This window comes from Ambystoma mexicanum, chromosome 12 (assembly GCF_040938575.1).
Source record: "Ambystoma mexicanum isolate Mex_15411 chromosome 12, UKY_AmexF1_1, whole genome shotgun sequence".
NCBI lineage: Eukaryota > Metazoa > Chordata > Amphibia > Caudata > Ambystomatidae > Ambystoma > Ambystoma mexicanum.
The window spans coordinates 921,314,753-921,334,406 of NC_090936.1; the positions used below are offsets into that span (position 1 = coordinate 921,314,753).

The following is a 19,654-nucleotide window of genomic DNA, read 5'->3' on the forward strand; positions in this document are numbered from 1 at the left end:
GACTGACATTTTCTATGAGCCTGGCGCCATAGGCGCCAGGACGCTGTCCAAAGGGCCCCTATAAGGGGTTGCTGGGACCTTCCCCAGGGACTTGATGTCCGCTTTCGGGGACGCAGGGCCTGAGCCGGCTCCCCGGGAGCGGGCATCGTGACACAAATGCTTTTCCCAAGTGGAACTGTAGACGGCAATGTCGTCTAGGTAAGCTACACAAAAGGCTTCCAGCCCACTGAGCGCATGTTTGACTAATATCTGGAAAGTGGAAGGGGCGTTCTTCAACCCGAAAAGCATGACTCTAAACTGGTAGAGTCCCTCTGGTGTTGAGAACGCCGTCTTTTCCTTGGCATGGTCCGTCAGAGCTATTTGCCAATAGCCTGAGGTAAGGTTGAAGGTGCTCACAAATTTGGCAGCACCTATCGTGTCCACGAGCTCATCAGCCCGGGGCAATGGATGCGCGTCAGTTTTGGTGGCGGCATTGACTCCTCGGTAGTCCACACAGAACCGCCAATCCTTGGTACCTGCCTGGGAACTTGCCTTGGGGACAAGGACCATGGGACTGGACCAGGGATTGGTTGAGGGTTCAATAACACCCAGATCTAACATCTTGGCGACCTCAGCCTGGATGTGACTCTTGACGTTATCTGACATACGGTAGCACCTGTTTTTGACAGGCACACTGTCACCAGTGTCAATCTCGTGCCTACACCACGGTGTAAGGCCTGGTGTCAGGGAAAACAGAGAGGCGTACTGCCGGAGCAAAGCTCTGCAGGCCTTCTGCTGCTCTGCTGTCAGATTGGGAGAGAGATGTACTCCCTCCACAGAGCCATCCTGAGCATTTGCTATGCAGCAAATCAGGAAGGGGCTCACTCTCATCCTCTTCTTGCCCTGAAGCTAGCAAGAGGCATGAGACCTCAGTTCGCCTGTGGAAAGGCTTGAGCCGGTTGACATGGAATACCTGAGGGGCGACCCCCAAGGCTCCCTTGTCAACCAGATAATTGACCTCGCCCATCTTGGAGATTATCCTGAAGGGTCCAATCCATTTATCTGCCAAAGCCCGAGGCTTGGTAGGCTCCATCACGAGGACCTCCTGTCCCAGCGTCCAATCCACTTGCGACGCTTTAAGGTCATGCCAGTACTTATTCAATTCCTGGCTAGCCTTAAGGTTCGCTGATGCTTGACCCATCATCTGTGTCATCCTCCGTCTGAGGCCTAACACATAGTCCCCCACTTGCCTGGTGGGACCTGGAGGGGCGGCCTCCAAACCTTCTCTGATCAAGGCTAGGGGCCCCCTCACGGGATGTCCAAAGGGTAACTCAAAGGGGCTGAAACCAACACCCTCTTGAGGTACCTCTCTGTAGGCAAACAGCAGGCATGGCAGGAGAAGTCCCCACTTCTTCTGGAGGTGCTCTTCCAAAGTACCCAACATGCCCTTGGGAGTTTTGTTAAATATCTCAACCAAACCGTTGGTCTGGAGTGGTAAGAGGTGGAGTGGTCTGGAGTGGTAAGAGGTGGAGAACTTGTAAGTTACGCCGCACTCTTTCCACATGGTTTTCATTTAACTCGACATGAAGTTGGATCCTCTATCAGAGACAACCTCCTTAGGGAATCCAACACGGGTAAAAATGCCCAGGAGAGCCCTGGCAACCACCTTGGCTGTAACTGTCCAAAGGGGTATAGCCTCAGGGTACCTGGTGGCATGATCTACCAAGACCAGGATGAACCGATGTCCACCCGACGTGGGAGGGTCAAGGGGACCGACGATGTCGATGCCCACCCTCTCAAATGGTGTGCCCACCACTGGTAACGGTTGCAGTGGGGCAATGACTCTGCCTCCAGTCTTACCAGACAACTGACAAGGTGGGCAGGTCCTGCAGTGGGATTCCACTTCTACTCCCATCCGGGGCCAGTAGAAATTGGCAGAGAGCCTCTGCTTAGTCTTCTTGGTACCAAGATGACCAGCCAAGGGCACCTCATGCGCCAACTGCAGCAGGAAGTTCGCACCAGGTTCAGGATTAGTGGGCTCACTAACAAGGAGCTCATCTTCCCAATAAATCCGAAATGTCCTAGGCACTTCTCTTTGTGCCTGGGACAGGGCCTGCATCCTCAGACCCTCGAGAGAGTGGCACTCTCTCTGTCCCTTACAGAAGTCTGCCCGGGAGGGTCCCCCTTCAGCTAACAAGCATTGAAGGTCGGGATGATCCTCCGGGTTAAGAGCCTCTCCCACAGGAAAGTCTTCTGGCTCTTCTCCCACAGGAGCTGAGACGGGATTCACCAATGGACCCAGCCCGTCCGGAGCATGGATCCCAATTGGTGCAGTCGGAACAGCGGGAAGAGCAGGGGCTCCCTCCACAGAGGCGGCCTTCTTACTCCTGCGTTTCTTTCGTGCCTGGGGTTTCCCCGTCGGCAAGGATACCGGGCTCGCAGCCGGACCCTGTGTGACCTGCGATCGGTGACCACCACAGCAGCCATGGGTAGACCATCCGTGATCATCCCTAACTAGACCAAATCGTTTCCTAACAAAATGTTCGCAGGCACGTTGTCCTGAACCAGGACTGGAAGCTTTGTTGTCTTGTCTCCAATCGTAATGTTGACTAAGGTTACAGGCGATAATTTGGGAGGCCCACCAGCTAACCTGGTGGTTCTCAGAGGAGTACCTACATAGTCCTCTGGCTTGAGCAGGTTCCTGTCCACCACTGTCACGCTTGCCCCAGTGTCTCTCAAACCAGTAGAAAGCTGGCCATTCAAGAGGACACTTCTCAAAAACCTACTAGTGTTTTGCGGGATAGTTGCCAGTACTTCTGCATGCTGGTCCCAGGCCCCAAGGGACACTAAGGAAATCTCTACGGGAGCTTCCAGCGGCCTCACGTTTTCACCATAATGGTGGCGCCGGCCCATGTGGCATCTCCTGCTTAAAGGGATGTCTCGCAGGTACGGCGCCACCATTATGGCTGAAAGGCAATTTTTTCTGGAGCCTGAAGCTTTCGCACACGAGCGAGAGCTTCAGGCTTCAGAAAAAAAATCGTTTTCGTGTAGTGGCCGGGGCTGGCAGGGGAGATTAGTGGGCCTCGCAGGGCCCTGCCCCAAAATAAAATTTCAGAGCCTGCCGGGGCTGAGCCCCGGCGAGCTCCAGCCCACTTAAAGCCCTGATTGGCGGTAAAAGGCAATGGTGCAGTTGTGGGCGCTTTTTTTCTTTCTTTTTTTAAGTATTTATCTGATCGGATGGCCACTACCAACAGCGCCCCTTCTAGACCACATCCCCTCTGCCCCCCAACCCCTCCGCCACCCCATTTTTTCCATTTCCACCACTGCTGAGGGGGAGGAATAGAAAAAGCAGGGAACCGGGGTGGCTCTGGGCACGTCTGGCCCTGCAGGCTTTTGCTCTTCCCTCTTCTCTTTGAAAGTCTCTGCGCTCCTTCATGTGTTGTGAAAAAACTATAAAATCATCCATAACCTGCTGCTTGCTGGGCCTAAGCCCGCGCAGACTGCCTTTTGCATCAGCCTCCCCATGGAAAGGTGCAGCCGCTGACTGCCGTGCGGTTCATCTGACTCTTCTGGGGAGCTATGCTCTCTTCTGCTCATGTTAGTGGCACTGAGCTGATCTGACAGGTGAAACTTGGGCCTGCTCCCATCTGAACTAGCAGGAACTGCTAGCACTTATGTGATCATGCATCTGGACAGCTATGAATGCAATTTTGTCTGGGACTGAGCCCGTATGTGCCCAGCTGTGCGGCTGTATGGGCAGAGGAAACGTTGGGAACGAGCAGAGTTCATGTGCTGAGGAGAATGTCTATAATCCTGCCACCGGGTGACGCTGCAGGTTGCTTTCTGAAAAAACGATCGTGATTTCGCATGATGAGGAACCGGGTTATGTCGTGGCTGGGGGCTGTGTACTCAAGCAATCACGACCATAACCCCTGCATTTGTCCATTTGCCTTTCTTGCCCGTTAGTCATTTGCGTAAGTTCTTTCGCTGCGCTTCGATTCTTCCTATGCAAAGAATTGGCGTGACACAGTATTTTCAAATGGTAAACTTGGCCGCAGTTTTTATTTCTATAACAACAGAATTTATTGTACACATTTGTGAACTTCAGTCTGCAAGTGTGGCGCTTGCTCCGTGTCGGATCTCACCTGCTTCCCCCTATACCTTTGTATAGTTTCCAGTAGGCCCCCCAACTCCCCCGACCCTTTGTACCTGAGCCTATCCTGCCCATGCAGGTGTCTGTGGGTGGAGAGAGCGCCGTTTGTTTCTTGGGGGAAGCTGAGCCTTCGTTTGTTACCACCAGACGCCCCTGCCGTTAGGCCCCCAAGAGGCGCTGGTCCGGAAGAGCAACTACCCATTCCGGTTTCCTTCTGGCTCATCTGGAGTCTATCATTTGTGCTTGTTCGCCCAAACACCGCCTTACACTTTCCTGACCGTCCTGCGACAGCGACGCTCAGGTATCACCCTCCTTCCCTGCCCTTTTCGTGGGTGGGTGGTTGGAAAACGAAATTCTTCCTTCCTCACGGCAAGTCAGCAGGGTCCCACTGCCAGAGCGAGATGTTTATGCAGTCGGACCCTGCTGCTTATAACGAAGCTCGCCCCGCCCATTTCCTTTGTTTTGCCCTTCGCAGGCTTCGGGACGATTTGGCGCCGTTCTGCCCCTGCCCCCTCCCCTTTCCGAGGGGGAGGGGAACAAGTTGTCCTGAGGACTCCGCAGCGGTTACAAAGCTGCCTCCTCCATTTTCTTCGGGTCTTTCCCGTCGACAGAGGCATAACCCCTGCATTTGTCCATTTGCCTTTCTTGCCCATTAGTCATTTGCGTAAGTTCTTTCGCTGCGCTTCGATTCTTCCTATGCAAAGAATTGGCGTGACACAGTATTTTCAAATGGCAAACTTCGCCGCAGTTTTTATTTCCATAACAACAGAATTTATTGTACACATTTGTGAACTTCAGTCTGCAAGTGTGGCGCTTGCTCCGTGGCGGATCTCACCTGCTTCCCCCTATACCTTTGTATAGTTTCCAGTAGGCCCCCCAACTCCCCTGACCCTTTGTACCTGAGCCTATCCTGCCCATGCAGGTGTCCGCGGGTGGGGAAAGCGCCGTTTGTTTCTTGGGGGAAGCTGAGCCTTCGTTTGTTACCACCAGACGCCCCCGCCGTTAGGCCCCCAAGAGGCGCTGGTCCGGAAGAGCAACTACCTATTCTGGTTTCCTTCTGGCTCATCCGGAGTCTATCATTTGTGCTTGTTCGCCCAAACACCGCCACGCCACTAGGTGGGTTCCCGCCCACCGTGGCACCCCCTCCTCCTGTCACTTTTTCACAACTCCAGCAATTTGGTACAAATGTTCCAGAAAAAGAGCTCCATTCCCATTGCAGATAGGTGTACCCCATCCTTCAGGAAGTATTCAGGCATTTTCCCGTTGATCAGGCCATGCCTAATCTGATGAAAGCCTCTGCCCCTGCAGAATTTAGCCACAGCCCCATTTAGTTTCTTCCTTGATTTCTCGACTGCCGAATGGTTCTCAGCCCCCCTCCACTCTGCCCTGGGAATTACCTCTGACCACACAATCTCTGTCTCGCCCCACTGTGCCGAGATCTCCTGTAACGAGTGTGTAATGTCCATCAACAAAACCCCCCTCCCCAGGCTGGTCAAATCGTTCCCTCCCAAGTGGATCCCTAGCACATCTGGTTTCCGCTGTCTTTCCAGCAATTTCCGTAAGAGCCCCTGTAGCTGGTCCCATTTTATCCCAGGTACACCGTGCCATTCAATCCGGAACTCACCGGCCGTCAGTTCCTCCTGCTGCCGAGTCCAGCTCGCCTTTGTAATGCTGGGAACGAGAAGTGGAGGGAACGGCATGGTTAACTCATATTTTTTCTGGCCTGACATATCTTTTGTAGCACCCCGAGGACCATCTTCCGAACCTCTTCATGTCATCTGCCCAAAACCCCCGGCTGCCACGGAGGTGCCAGCCCCTATTCGAAATTAATGTGTCCCAAACTGACCCCCTGTTAACCCCATCTTAGCCAGGCCCTGGTCCATCACTCTCCTAAATTGGAAGGGCTTAGTGCCGACCCGTCCTTGTGCAACAGCCATGGTGCCTCTGCCTCTGACGGCTTTCGCTGCTGGAGGAAGCTAGCCGCCGCCACTGGGCATACTCTGTTTGTTTGAATGGCTTGTAATGCCAGTGTCGCCCTTTTCCCTTTTTGATCAGTCTTTGACCTTCTCACATAGATGACCACCTGGGAGCTGTTCAACTGTACGTCCCTCAACCATAAAAACCCACCCCCCTTACCATCTTTATTCTCTGGCACCAGCTCGCTGACCCTTAGAGCCCCAAAGAACGGCACCGTAAAAGCGGCCGTGAACAATACCCTCTCAGCCTCGCCGTCACACACAATGTCCAGACATTTAATTAACCCATGAAGTTTTAAAATATCAATTGGCTGCCTCTCATCTGGCTTTGGCACTGCTTGTCTTGCCAAGCCTCTCATGGCCAGTGCGACATATTGCTCCTTGGTGGGGTCCTTCTCCCCTTTAAGTTTGGCGTAATGTGCTATGGCCGCCAAATGGTATGACACCCATGATCGGGTCTTCCCTGTCCTCCAGCACCAGCCCACAAAGGCCCGCACCGGTTTCTCCCCTTGCTCGCCTGGTCACACCTCTTCTTGGAATTGCAGAAAACGTTCCCAACATGCCCTGTACCTCTTAGCTGTACCTGGCGCCAGTGCCGTCTCTACCAGAGAGCTCAGATCCCCCCAATCATCCCCCACCACTGTTCCTTGAACGGTGCCATTTCTTTCCTTGCTTTGGGGCAGCTTTCGCGGAACCTGTCCCACTGTAAACGAGACAAAGAATCGGCGGCCGTATTTTTTACACCGGGAATGTGCTGTGCCCTGACCTCGCTGTTCAATGCCAACAGACTTTTGGTGAGTTTCGTGAGCAGCCTTAGCACCCTTAGGTTGCTGGATGATCCTGTGTTGATAATCTGGACCCATGCTAAGTTGTCAGACTATAAGGCCACCTTTTCGTTCTCTATTAGTTCCCCCCACAACTTGAATGCCACTACTATGGGGAATAGCTCCAACAGTATAATGTCCTTTGTAACACCCTCCTTGTGCCATTCAATTGGCCACCGCTTGCCACAACATCTGTCCCCCAGGATTGCGCCGAAACCCAGAGACCCTGATGAGTCGGTAAACAGTTTGAGCCTCTGACTGCTTGCCCAGTCTGCCCTCCAGAGTGCCACCCCATTTGACTCCGCTAGGAAGGTGTCCCACATCCTAAGATCCTCTTTTTCCTCAGCACCTAACTGGACGTGCTGAGAGGCCTGTTGCAACCCTGCTGTTTTCAGCTCCACGCTCCTGGCAAACACCCTTCCCAATGGTATTACTCTCTCCGCAAAATTGAGGTTTCCCGCCAGGGACTGCAGCTCCTTCAGGGTTGCTTTGTTTTTCCCCAACAGGTTTCGAATCATAACCTGTAGTTTCTGTACCTTGTCCTGTGGGAGCCTACACTCGCCTTTTATTGAGTCAATCTCAATCCCCAGAAATGTCAAAGTGGTGGCTGGACCCATGGTCTTCCCTGGTGCCAACGGCACCCCCAACTGTCCCATCATCCCTTGAAATTCCTCCATGAGGGCCCTGCATTCCCCCGTCCCCCTTCTACCAATGAAGAGGAAATCATCCAAGTAATGCAAAATTCCTCCCTCCTTTGTTTTTTGCCTCACCGTAAACTCCAAGAAGGTGCTGAAGGCCTCAAAATAAGTGCATGAGATTGCGCAGCCCATTGGAAGACATTTGTCGTAATAGTAGTCGTTGCCTACTTTGAAACCCAGCAAATGGTAACTGTCTTTGTGGATTGGCAATAATTGAAAAGCTGACTCTATGTCTGCCTTCCCCAACAGCGCCCCCTCCCCTGCTGCTTTTAGCAATTGTATCGCATCCTCCAGGGAGGCGTACTGTACCCTGCACAATTCCTCAGGTATGGCATCATTCACCGACTGACCCTCAGGAAATGACAGGTGATGTATCAGGCAGAACTGGCCCTCTTCCGTCTTTACTACCAACCCTTGTGGGGATACCACCAAATTGTCCATAGGAGGAGCGGGAAATGGGCCTGCCACGCTGTCATGATGCATACCCCCGGGCATCCAGACCAGGTCCAGCAACCCCGGAAGCAGGCATCATGTTACCCAGAGAAAGCCCAGCAACCCTTGTTAGGGGCTATATGGGTACCGTCCTGGCGCCATAGATGCCAGGCTCATATGTTAAAACTTACCTGATGCAGACCATGCTGCAAGAGATCCAAGCCCATGTGAGGCTTGGAAGGAACTACTTTACCTAGGGACTATTTTGTTACACGGGTGTGGTTGTGGAGGAATATTTACCTGGGACTACTTTGGTGGCTATTTAAACCATGCCCGAAGGGGAGCACACGCTCGCGTTATTCTGCATCCTGCAGCGTAACGCTCACCGTGCCTGCAGTCAGCATCCAGCCTCGTGCCACGCCCGCCTCGAGTCCAGAGTGTCTAGAAAGAAGGGGAAAGAAGAAGAAAGGTTAGAACAAGAACATTGGGTTTCCTACCTGATTCCGGATTCATTGCACCTTTGAACAAGAAAAAGACTTTATTTAAACACGTCGCATCGCCAGCTGCAGCGCCGCGCCATACTCACCGTTCCTTGCTGCATCTCTACGATCCGGCGCTGCCTCCATCATTATGTTGCCGCATTCCAGCACCTAAGGGGGACAAGAAAACAACAAGGTGAGCCGAGGGCATACAAATAAGGACAATCTCTTGCCACCATATACTTACCTTATTTTACCGCCAGAGGTATTATTCACCAGCACGCCAAATCTTCTTACGCCGCACCTGTAAGGATGGAGAAAGCAGCAAGTTAAACTTTGGCATCATTTTACGTACAGCACAGACTCTTACCTGAATGCTTTAGCTGCCACAGAACTATCTTCTTTTGGGTCTAAGCTGCAAGATAAACAAAGGAATTGGACAAGGGTGATTATTCAGACATTTTTGAACTCTTAAGAACTATATGCTTACGGTCCTTCGCTAGGAGTTTTGGAGCCAAGATTTGTCTAGAACTCTTCCAATATCCTCAAGCCAGTGAAGTAACTGGCCATCAACGCGCCCCTGCGTTCCTCGCTGGATGGAGAGCTCATCATTCAAAACTATAAGGTGAGCTTTGTGAACGGGAATATCAGAGGTCATAAATGGGGACGCAGTGAGGGGCTATTACTCAGATCCACGGGTGGCTAATTCCGTTTCTCCGCCTTTAGGAGACTACTTCTACGGGACAAGCAGACGAAGCTAGGTGGGCCAGTCCAGTCAGTCATCTCTGCACTACGCATCACGTTGGTGGAGACCATGGCTGTCCAGTTCCGCCCGACACCCCTGTGGGAACCAGGTGAGCGTAACACCTACCTAGACCCACTTCCTTTTTCACCTTCCTCTGCACCACCTCTGGTTTATCCAGTGCTGACCTCAGGTTAGCTGCCTCTTTCCCCCCTTGACTACCCGCCCCAGGGATCTGGAAACCCCACCTGAACCCTTGCCACAACAATTTTGCATCCACCTTATTGTGATACACATTCAGAAAAGGAGTCATGGCGAAGAGGTTAACCGGCGTGGGTAAGTTGCATTTAATCACCATTTTGTCCTTTACAGTTTCCAGTACCTTGCATTGCTTTGCCAACACTTCAATCACTATTCATTTTCTCTTTTGTTTTGCTATTGTCCTTGTGTTTGGCCTCGCCTGGGGTGGATCTGCGGGGAACGGTGCCGCTTCCCCTCTGGTGCTTGTACCTGCATGCTTTACCATATGAACAGTACCCCTCTGCAAACCTCCAGCAGTTCTCCTGCTCCCCCTGGTGGGCTGCTGCCCGATACACCCAGGAGGAGGGCCCGCGAAAGTACCCCCTCCCACGCTGCGTGTACCCCCCTCTGCCCCTCCCGGCCCGGTACCTCTCCCCTTGTGGTTTGTCCTCCGGCTCCCTGGAGGGTACTACATTGTCGATGTAGCCCCCGACATCCAACTCATCCCATGACATTGCTGGCCATATTTGCATTTTTAGCCTGAAACCCCGGTCATAATACAACCACCCACCCCCGCCATATTTCTGATACAAGTCATGCACATACTGCTCATAAGCTATCATTGCTAGTGCATCCTGTGGATACCTTTCCAACATCACTGACATGTACATCCTGTATGCTTTGAGCCAATTGTTAATGGAGTGCTCTACCTTGGCGCTCTCCCTGTTTCTTTTTTCCTTCTCTTTCTCGGACAGTTCCTTCAGCCCTCCTCCCACTGGCACAATCCCAACAACTCGAAGATTTCTATAAACTCTTTTCTCCACAATCTTTCTTTGACTGCCCATGGAATATGCCATACCAATGAATTCACTGTTGCCCGCATTGGGGCAAACCTTGGCATCGGTCTACCATACTGAGTCGCCTGTCCCCAGGTTCCCCCTGATCCAAAGCTGCTCGGGCCTGCAGCTGGCAACTGTGCCGCGTTCTGAACCCCTACCATGTCAACCCCCGGCCCCAGCCCCCACCCGCTCTGACCTGCTTGTGCACTCGCGGGGGCCATTGGTACCGATATTTGCGCCATCCCAGTATTGTTAGGCACCCCCGGTCCTTGGCTCCACCACTCTTGTCCCCTTGTTGCCCCTGCTGCGGTAGCCAGCTGAGACTGTTGACTCCACCCCCCCGGTGGACCCACACTAGGCAGCCCAACTGATAAAAAAAACCCAGGTGGGATCCCGCTTCTTTGAGGCAATTGACTTAACCCCCCTCCTGGAGCCCATGTCTGACCCCCATTTCCTCCCAGCGGCCCCCCAACGCCCTGGGATGCCCCTTGCTGGGCCAGTGCTCCAGCACCATTTCCCATTACCTCCATAAAACCAGCATTAGTAATTACATTTGGCACTTGCCCATTCTTTACCCATGCCTGCATGAATTCCATCACCATACCTTTCACTATCTCCAGGGATGTGTTTCTTTCCACAGCTACGTCCACCGTTCTGGTTGCAGGAGTGCTGGGTGGGCTCACATGGTTCCCTGGAGCCTCAGCAGGTGTAGGCGCCGTTAGGGCCACATCTTTCTGCGCCCTCCCTTTCTGCCGTGATCTCTTGGTGTTGCCGGCCTGTTCTTTGTTTGCTTTGGCTTTCGCCGTCATTGTCCTTTTCCTTTTCTTCACCTGGACCTCTTCTTCTTCCTCCTCTTCCACGGTGTGTATCTCCACTTCCACCACCGTCGCTTCGCTGGGACTGTCCTGAAACATGAGTGGTGAGTTATCAACCTGGCTGAGCCCCTGCTGCCCCGCCCAGGCTGGGCCACCATTGTCGTCATCCAGTCTGGCCCATGCGTGGCTGCCGCCACCCTGGCCATCTCCAGAAAGGTCGCCAGTTCCATTGCTTATGGGTGTTCTGTTGTCCAAAGCTTGCTTCCTTTCCCCCTTGAGTCGCCTATAGCTGTTCCCTGTGGCTTTCCAATGCCTCCTTCGAGCCCCTTGGAACCTCTTTGTTGGCTGCCTGCTTGCTGCCGGCCCCTCACGATCGCTCAGGTGTCCTGGGCGGTGTGAGGCTATGCGCGAGCATCTTTGCTCCCTGCTCGCCGCCCCCGTGCGTTGGAACCAGCGAGGTGGGCTGGCTTGATGCTTGGGGTGATGCGCAGGCGCCCGCCTGCCCGTTCGCCTCCTCGCCCCGCTGGTCTCCTGCAGCGTTGCCCGATGCAGACAGCCTGTGGCAGCCTGCTCTGGCAGCCCGTGCTTTGGGCAGGCCGTAGCCTACTCAGGGATGTGCAGAAACTTGCGGTGTGGGAACAAAGGCAGTCCGCCCGCAGCCGCCCGCTTGGACCGTCCTTGTCCTTCGGCGGGGCCGTGTCTCAGGATGCGTGTGCAGGCGTCAGGGAACAAAGGCAGCCCGCCCGCAGCCACCCGCTTGGATCGTCATTGTCCTACGGCAGAGCCGCGGCTCAAAATGCGTGTGCGGGCATCAGGGAACAAAGGTATCCCTCCCGCAGCCGCCCGCTTGAACCGTCTGTGTCCTTCGGCGGGGCTTCGGTTAAAAATACGTGTGCAGGCATCAGCGGTGCCTGCTTCCAGCTGCCTCCCGTGAATGTCGGTCCTGTTCCTCCGGGCGGGACCGCAGCTTCCGGCCGTAACTGAGGCTCCGACACACGCCGGTGTTCCCTTCGTCGGCTTCCTGGTCTCCGCCTCTGGTTACCTCCTTCTTCCGGCCTCTTGATCCTCCGACAGCTGGGCTCACCCGTGTCACCGCTCCTGATCCTCCGGGCTCGTGACGCTCGCCCCGGTCCTTGGTAGCTTTGCGCTGTTCCCCCAGCGGAAACAAAATTCTTCCTTCCTCACGGCGAGTCAGCAGGGTCCCACTGCCAGAGCGAGATGTTTCTGCAGTCGGACCCTGCTGCTTATAACGAAGCTTGCCCCGCCCCTTTCCTTTGTTTTGCCCTTCGCGGGCTTCGGGTCGATTTGGCGCCGTTCTGCCCCCGTCCCCTCCCCTTTCCCAGGGGGAGGGGAACAAGTTGTCCTGAGGACTCCGCAGCGGTTACAAAGCTGCCTCCTCCATTTTCTTCGGGTCTTTCCCGTCGACAGCGGCAGATACCGAAGCCCCGTCGCGCTTGACCGCGGGCTTCCACAAAGTCTGCCCCCGGTGCTTGAGGAAGGAGCTCGAGGCCCTGTTGCTCAGAATACCTGGCTACTGCAGAAATGTTCTGCCTCGCGAGGGCAGCGTGCTGCAGCAACACTGTTTAACAAGCCTGCGCTCGCGCTCCGTTAAGCGACCACGGTCAAATGACTGTAAAATAACTGCCATACAAACTCACTCATAAATAAAGCCACTTTAACTTATCTGCTGCTCGAGCAGCAAAGAAAGATGAAGAGAGGGGGCCAGTCAGGAGTGGTGTACTGTATTGGCAGATGGTCAGGGATAAGAGGAAGGAGTCAAATGGACTTTTATCACCCTATCAGGTTTAAAATACACAAATACTGTTTGTTCATGGACATTGTAGTTTTCTTTGTTCGTGTGTTTCAGTGTTTGATAAAGAAGCTGCTCGAGAAGTAAAGAGTTGAGTTGAGTATATCTGAGCCTCCGGTCTTGACATAGAATTAAAGAGTAAAGCATAATACTTTGCCCCTGTGTCTTTAATAGAATTATGACTGCTGAATGTTAGTATGGAAAATCTGAATTATGAGGCACTGGAAGAAAGTGAAACCCAACCTTTTCAAGGAATGGATTGAATGTTTGATGTAGACAGGGGCTTATGAGCGTCTTTTGATGGAACATGGTCTATTGGGGAGGCTGCTCTGCGTTTTGGGAGTGGTTTCTGGACGTGATATAAGGGAGCTTGCAATGGGGGTGGTGGGCGTGGCATTGGTCGTGTGTATCATATTTAGCTAATGTTATGCTTCATCACTAGATTTAACTCTGTGCTGGAGGAATATGTTAGTTACAGAAAATCTTTAAAACCTCTGCTTTCTTGAAAGTGTGTTCTGTAAATAAATTTTGCTCAGCACATAGGGCCTCATTACACGTTGTGCGGTAAAAATTGCAATTTACCGGCATGGCGCTATTAACGTGTCCGCCTTGGCAAGAGGCCGCTAATAGCGTACCATTACGAGTACGCGGACACGAGCATAGCGCCATGCCAGTAAAGACCCCAAAAAGACCCTTAGCGGCACCGATGAAAGCGCTGATAGCACTTCCGACCTCGCGCAACATGCAAATAGCGGTCACCGCTAATAACGGCCTTCACAATTAGCGGTCACCGTTAAATAGCGGAAACGGAAATAGCGTCATCACACAGGAACGGGAAGGAGCATGGCGGCCATCTTTAAAAACACAATCCATTGCCATCCTCTGCCCCCTGGACCTGTTTTGAGTACTTCACTATTGGAAAGCCACAAGGACACCCTCGCCATGCCTAAGGCTATTAAAAAAACAACCGACCGCCAGCGCAAGGAGAAGTTTACCACCGAGGAGCTAACAATGCTCACAGAGACCCTTGCAGCGAATGCCGACGTGGTATTTGCGAGCGACATGCGTCGGGAGACCCTTATCCGCAAGAAGGCAATCTGGGCAGAGGTTGCCCTGAAAGTGAGTGCAGTGGGCACCACCACCCACACTGTCCGGGAGTGCAGAAAGCGGTGGGATGATCTCCGCCTCCGGGTCAGAAGCATCCTGTCTGCGAACCACAACATAGCCACAGCAGGTGGATCTGATTCGCCGATAAAATGAAAGGAGTGGGACGAGATCTGCGCCAACATGATTGGAGTTGAATCGATTGAGGGAGTCGGGACCATGGAGCATGGTGTGGCAACTACATCAGATGGAGGTGAGTGTACACATGAAAGTATGCACTGTGAATGTTCAGGTCCCCCCAAATGTGAGCCCAGAATCACCTCATGGATGCGCAAACATCCATACATGCATACAACCCTGGCCATGTCAGTGTCAAACCCAAACACACACACATGCACACATCACCAGAGACAAGTGCCACACCCAACCATGCATGGATGAGCCACTCAACAGACACCATCACCTGCATCCCTACCAATGAAGTCCAAATGCTCACAACAGCATGATTGACGTATTCTGCATGAAGTACATAGAACTGTTACCAATGCCATCCCCCTCTTTGTCCCCGGCAGGCTCACATACAGACAGTGAAGATCCTGGCACTGCAACTCAAGCACCCCCTGCCATGAAAAAACCAAGGCCACAGGACACAGGGGACACCCCCACGACATCAAGGGGCAAAGGGAGAAGAGTCCCTGTGCAGAGTGCCAAACATCGGCGGAGCGCCACTGCTAACATACAACTGTCCACACCAGCAACAACTGCCCCACCTTCTGAAGTGAACCCCCACCACAGATTCCAGCCACGGAGAGCCACCCTCTGCTGCAACAAGTTCCACAGGAGAGGCGGCAGCCACAGCGCCGCTCTCAGATGTGGAGGACCCAATGGAGTTCCCCATGGAAATTCACACCCCAACCCCCCCCAGGAAGCCCAGAGGCAACTACACAGGAAACACCTGGGTCTAGTGTCCATGGCCAGTCTGGCGAGGACAACATGGGAGGGTTCAGTAGCCCACCGGTGGCTTCACCAGATGTCCTGGTAGCAGAGGAAGGTGCAGCAGCCACACCACCAGAACGCCACAGTGCCCTTGACCTGGCCAGCATCAGGCAGCGCCAAGAGGACATAACTGTGCTGGTTGGGTAGCATGTGGAGGAGGCTGCCCGTCTCAGGGGGGAGATAACAGAGACTGCCAAGCACTCAAGGGAGGCAATTGAGGCCTGTGCCAACAGGCTGTGTGGGGAGATTGGCCAACTCAGGCAGGTCCTCACGCGGATAGCGGACGCAATGGACCGCCAGTTCCCACCACCACCACCCGGACAGACAGCCACATCATCATCCGCTAGTTCGAGGCAGACAAGCCCTCTCCGCCGCTCCACGCGCACCACCAGGCGCACGTCAACCCAGCCTCCTAATTCTAGTGGTGGCAATGGGGAATAGGGACTGCAGGGTGAAACTTCCACGTGTGCATCTGGACAACTACATTGTGCCAGAAACATAAGGGACTGTTGTGGGGGGTGGGGGGGAAGGGAGGGAAGGGTGTTTCGGGACTGTTGTGGGGGGAGGGGGGAAGGGTGTTTCGGGACTGTTGTGAGGGGAGGGGGGAAGGGTGGCGGGATGGTTGGGGACATGCACTTATACTTCTTTAAATTCCTTAATACACTGGTGATTAATGAAAACACAGGCTTGGACTTCTTCATTGTGTATGTGTACTTTATTGGTGACAGGGTCCATTGTGCGCTTCAACACAGACACTAGTGCATTTCTACCCATATCCATTGTACAGAGTGAATCCATGTTACTCAGAAAATTTGGTTGATCAGTTGCTGTCTCACATCACGTCCCTCTTGGCCATCGCCCCTTGCATGACCTGCATCCCCGTCACCTCCGTCTTCATCACCATCATCATCCTCATCAGGTGGTTGCATTTGAACGTCAGGGGGCAGTGGCACATTCCGTCTGATACACATATTGTGCAGCATGACACATGCCATGGTGATCTTGGCCACCTTCTCATGGCCGTACCGGAGAGCGCCACCCGACCTGCTTATGCACCTAAACTGTGTCTTCAAAAGGCCAAAAGTCTGCTCAATCACGACACGGGTACGGGTATGTGCACGATTGTAGTCCTCTTCGTGCCGGTTCTGTGGGTTCCGTACAGGGGTAAGGAGCCACCTCTTCAGGGGATAGCCGGCATCGCCTGTATGGGGGGGAAGAATGGGGACCTGTTACTGTTCAACTCTGGAGTGGCATGTACATGTCTCACAAATCAACTATGCATACTGATTGTGATCCACGACTACCAGCATGCATGCAGACGATCTGTGTGACTGCAATGTGCAAAGGTGTACTTGACCCTGCAAGTGGACATGCCCGAATCATGCCTCCAAAAGCAATTGACATGTCCTGGGTGAGGCCAGGTCTTAGGTGTCCCTGAGCCCAGGCATATTTGGTACCACACTGCTAGTGTACTGCCATTCCGACATTGATGTTGCCATGCTGTGTCGCATCACTTCACTGGTGCTACAGGTGTGTGGTTCAATGCTATGGCTAAGGCTAGGGGTGATCCCTTTGCATGCATTCAAGGGCACATTTCTGTATTGATGTTGTGCTGCGCTGATACTGCATTACCATCTTGACGCCATGTTGCTGAATCGTGTATTATGTGGTGTGGCATAATGTGCAATGTGGATGTGGATGGTTGTGTAATATTCGTAGACCTGGATTGTTCTCCATGTTGTGTAGCTTATAATTGCATGCAGGTTCTTCTCAAGTACATTGCGGCCTTCTCTGATGGACATTGGCGTACATCTGTATGTCCATTTGTCCTACAGACGACAGGCTACACCCAGTTGGAGTATGTAACTCTCTCCCCCCAATCACACCCAGTTGGAGTATGTATCTCCCCCCCCCCAATCACACTGCCATGTGTTTGCCCTGCTACTCACCAAGTAGCCACAAACGTAGTCCGGCTTGTCGCTCCATGTAGCGTGGTATGGTTGAGTTCCGCAGGACCATGGAATCATGGGTTGATCCGGGAAATCGGGCACAACAATGAGTGATTATCTTGTTAGCGTCACATACCATTTGGACATAGATGGAGTGGAATTGCTTCCTGTTTCGGTAGACTACTTCATTGTGATGTGAGACCACCAATTCCACATGGGTACAGTCGATGGCCCCAATGCAACTTGGGATGCCTGCCAGTGAATAGAAGCCAACTTTGGTGTTTGCGATCTCCTGGGCAGTCCGTGGCATGAATATGTGTTCAGGTGCATGCTTCAGGAGGGTATCGAGTAACTGGTTCAGCGTGCGTGAGAATACTGGTTGTGAGATGCCATGCATCTGCCCCACTGTATGCTGGTAGGTGCCTGTGGCCCGGAAGTGGAGCACAGTCACCACCTTGAGTAGAGGGGGGTTGGCAGTTCGGATGTCTATGAGGCTGACAATGTCGTCATGTATCATGTCCACAATGCTGGTGATGGTATCCCGGTCCAGACGGTACAGGGTGTGTATCTGCTCAGGGGTTAGGTTAAATGGACTGGCTCTGATCCTGGGGATTGGTGGCTGTCTCTGTGGTATGACTAGGTGCCCTGGTGGTGCTTGCTGTGCCTGTCTTGCCCTCCTCCTCCTCCTCCTCCTCCTCCTCCTCCACCTCCACCTCCTCCTGCGTATCCTCTGTGCTGTCTGTTGTTGTTGGTGCTGCACTGCAATCATGTCCTCCAGCCCATGTAATGCTGCTAGTATTGGAACCATCTTGGTGTAGGAAGGGGTGTGTGAAGGGGTGCGGTGTGCTCCTTTTGTGCTGCCACAGTATCCATTGCCTCCACCTGTGCTGATTGTGTCCACCTGTGGCAGGTGGGAACACTGCTCAGTTCTATTAATGGGTGGTTCGCGATGCCGGTATTAGCGCCATGGCGGTAAGGGGTTTTGGGGGCTTTACCATGCAGCTATTAGCATGTCTGCTTGACTTGTGATGGTGTGCTATTAGCGGCATGGCGTTATTTACGGGATGGAGGGTCGCGCGCACGCGGACTAGCCGCTATTAGTGGCACCGTACTTAGTGGTGCCGCTAATTGCGGTGAGCCGGGTCGTAATTGGCATGGGGATTTAACGATACCGGCATTCCCTGACCGGTAACGTTAAATCCCTACCGCACAATGTGTAATGAGGCCCATAGATTCTGTTTTGTGAATTCTTTGGTACCTTCTTATAGCACCAACACAACGGAAAAACAAACGCAACTGTGAGCATTGTAAAGCATAAAGTAGGTGGTTGTAATTTTTTTATGAAATGGAACATAAAGCATTACAGATGATTTCACAAACAAGGTGGCTGTAACTTTAGGCTGCTACAACTGCATGATTTAGAAGCTTTATTAATAAAGGCAGGGGTGCAACCAACCCTACATTTGGAGGGGGCTAACTGATGATAGGAGGGGCAACATTAGAAAATGTGTGTGGTAAACTTGGAAGCCCCCCGCCCACCGTTCTACCCCAAGGGTTGTCTGGCATGGGGCCCAAGCATCAAATGGCAGCAGCCCAGCATTACACATAGGCGCACACACAATTACACATTCACTCACTCATTTAAACATCCCAATTACCATTCACTCGCTCATTCACACACACTCACTCATTCACACTCCTTGCACACATGCACACATGCATACATACATACATACATACATACATACACAATGAGCTAATATGCACGGCTAGTTTCAGAAAAGCCTTTCTTCATGTCTCTACCTAACAAGAAGCAAGTGTGCACATCAGCCCCTCTCCCTGAGATGTGAAATAATGTGAAATAAAATGTTCACACTTTTGTGGGGAGAGGGCTGGTGTGTCCATTGATTTTTGTTAGGAAGAGAGGTGAGGGAAACCCGATTAGCTCAATGGCGCATGTGCGCACTGGAGCGGACGCCTGCCCCGCTCCCCCTGGTCCGCCCTCTGTCCATATAAGCAGCCGATTCCTGTCGGCCACCACAAACAGTCTCAGCTCCCTTTGTGACCAGAAGAGCAGCAGCAGGAGGAGGAGAAGGAGACAGCGACATGTCTGCGGCAAAGGAGGGATATTTCTTGGCAAGGGCAATGCCAAAAGGCATAGGAAAGTGCTCAGAGACAACATCCAGGGCATTAGCAAGTCCCCCATCTGCCACCTGGCCCACCGTGGCGGAGTCAAGAGCATCTCCGACCTCATTTACGAGGAGACCCGGAGTGTGCTCAAGGTCTTCCTGGAAAACGTGATCCGGGACGCCGTCACTGCCATGGATGTGGGCTATGCCCTGAAGTGCCAGGGTTGCACTCTCTATGGATTCGGGGGTTGAGGAACACCTACCACAGCACCAACGCACAAACCGAAAGGCTCTTAAGCGCCACCCACACCATCAATAACAGAGAAGTGTCCTACACGCAGCTGCACGCCTCATCAAGGGTCTAAGCAGATACCAGTTCACCCCTCCCCTCATCAACCTTCACTGGCTCGCACTGCACACGCGAATAAACTTCCAGTCTTGCCGCATCATCTATAAGGCAGTCACCCTCAAGTCACACAGCTATCTCGC

General features: G+C 53.0%; 2 protein-coding genes across 2 annotated transcripts in view; one reads left to right on the plus strand and one right to left on the minus strand.

The window, feature by feature from the left end:
* The window catches only part of LOC138514683 (uncharacterized), a 43,806-nt gene extending 32,530 nt beyond the window's left edge, over window positions 1–11,276 (minus strand). Inside the window, exon 1 of the mRNA XM_069630100.1 lies at window positions 10,967–11,276. Coding sequence (XP_069486201.1) covers window positions 10,967–11,276 — 310 coding nt within the window. The remainder of the gene's footprint in view (window positions 1–10,966) is intronic.
* A 7,709-nt stretch (window positions 11,277–18,985) lies between these two features.
* Window positions 18,986–19,417, plus strand: LOC138514684 (uncharacterized). Its single transcript, XM_069630101.1, has one exon. The coding sequence runs from the start codon at window positions 18,986–18,988 to the stop codon at window positions 19,415–19,417; it is 432 nt and encodes a 143-aa protein (XP_069486202.1).
* Window positions 19,418–19,654: the final 237 nt, after the last annotated feature.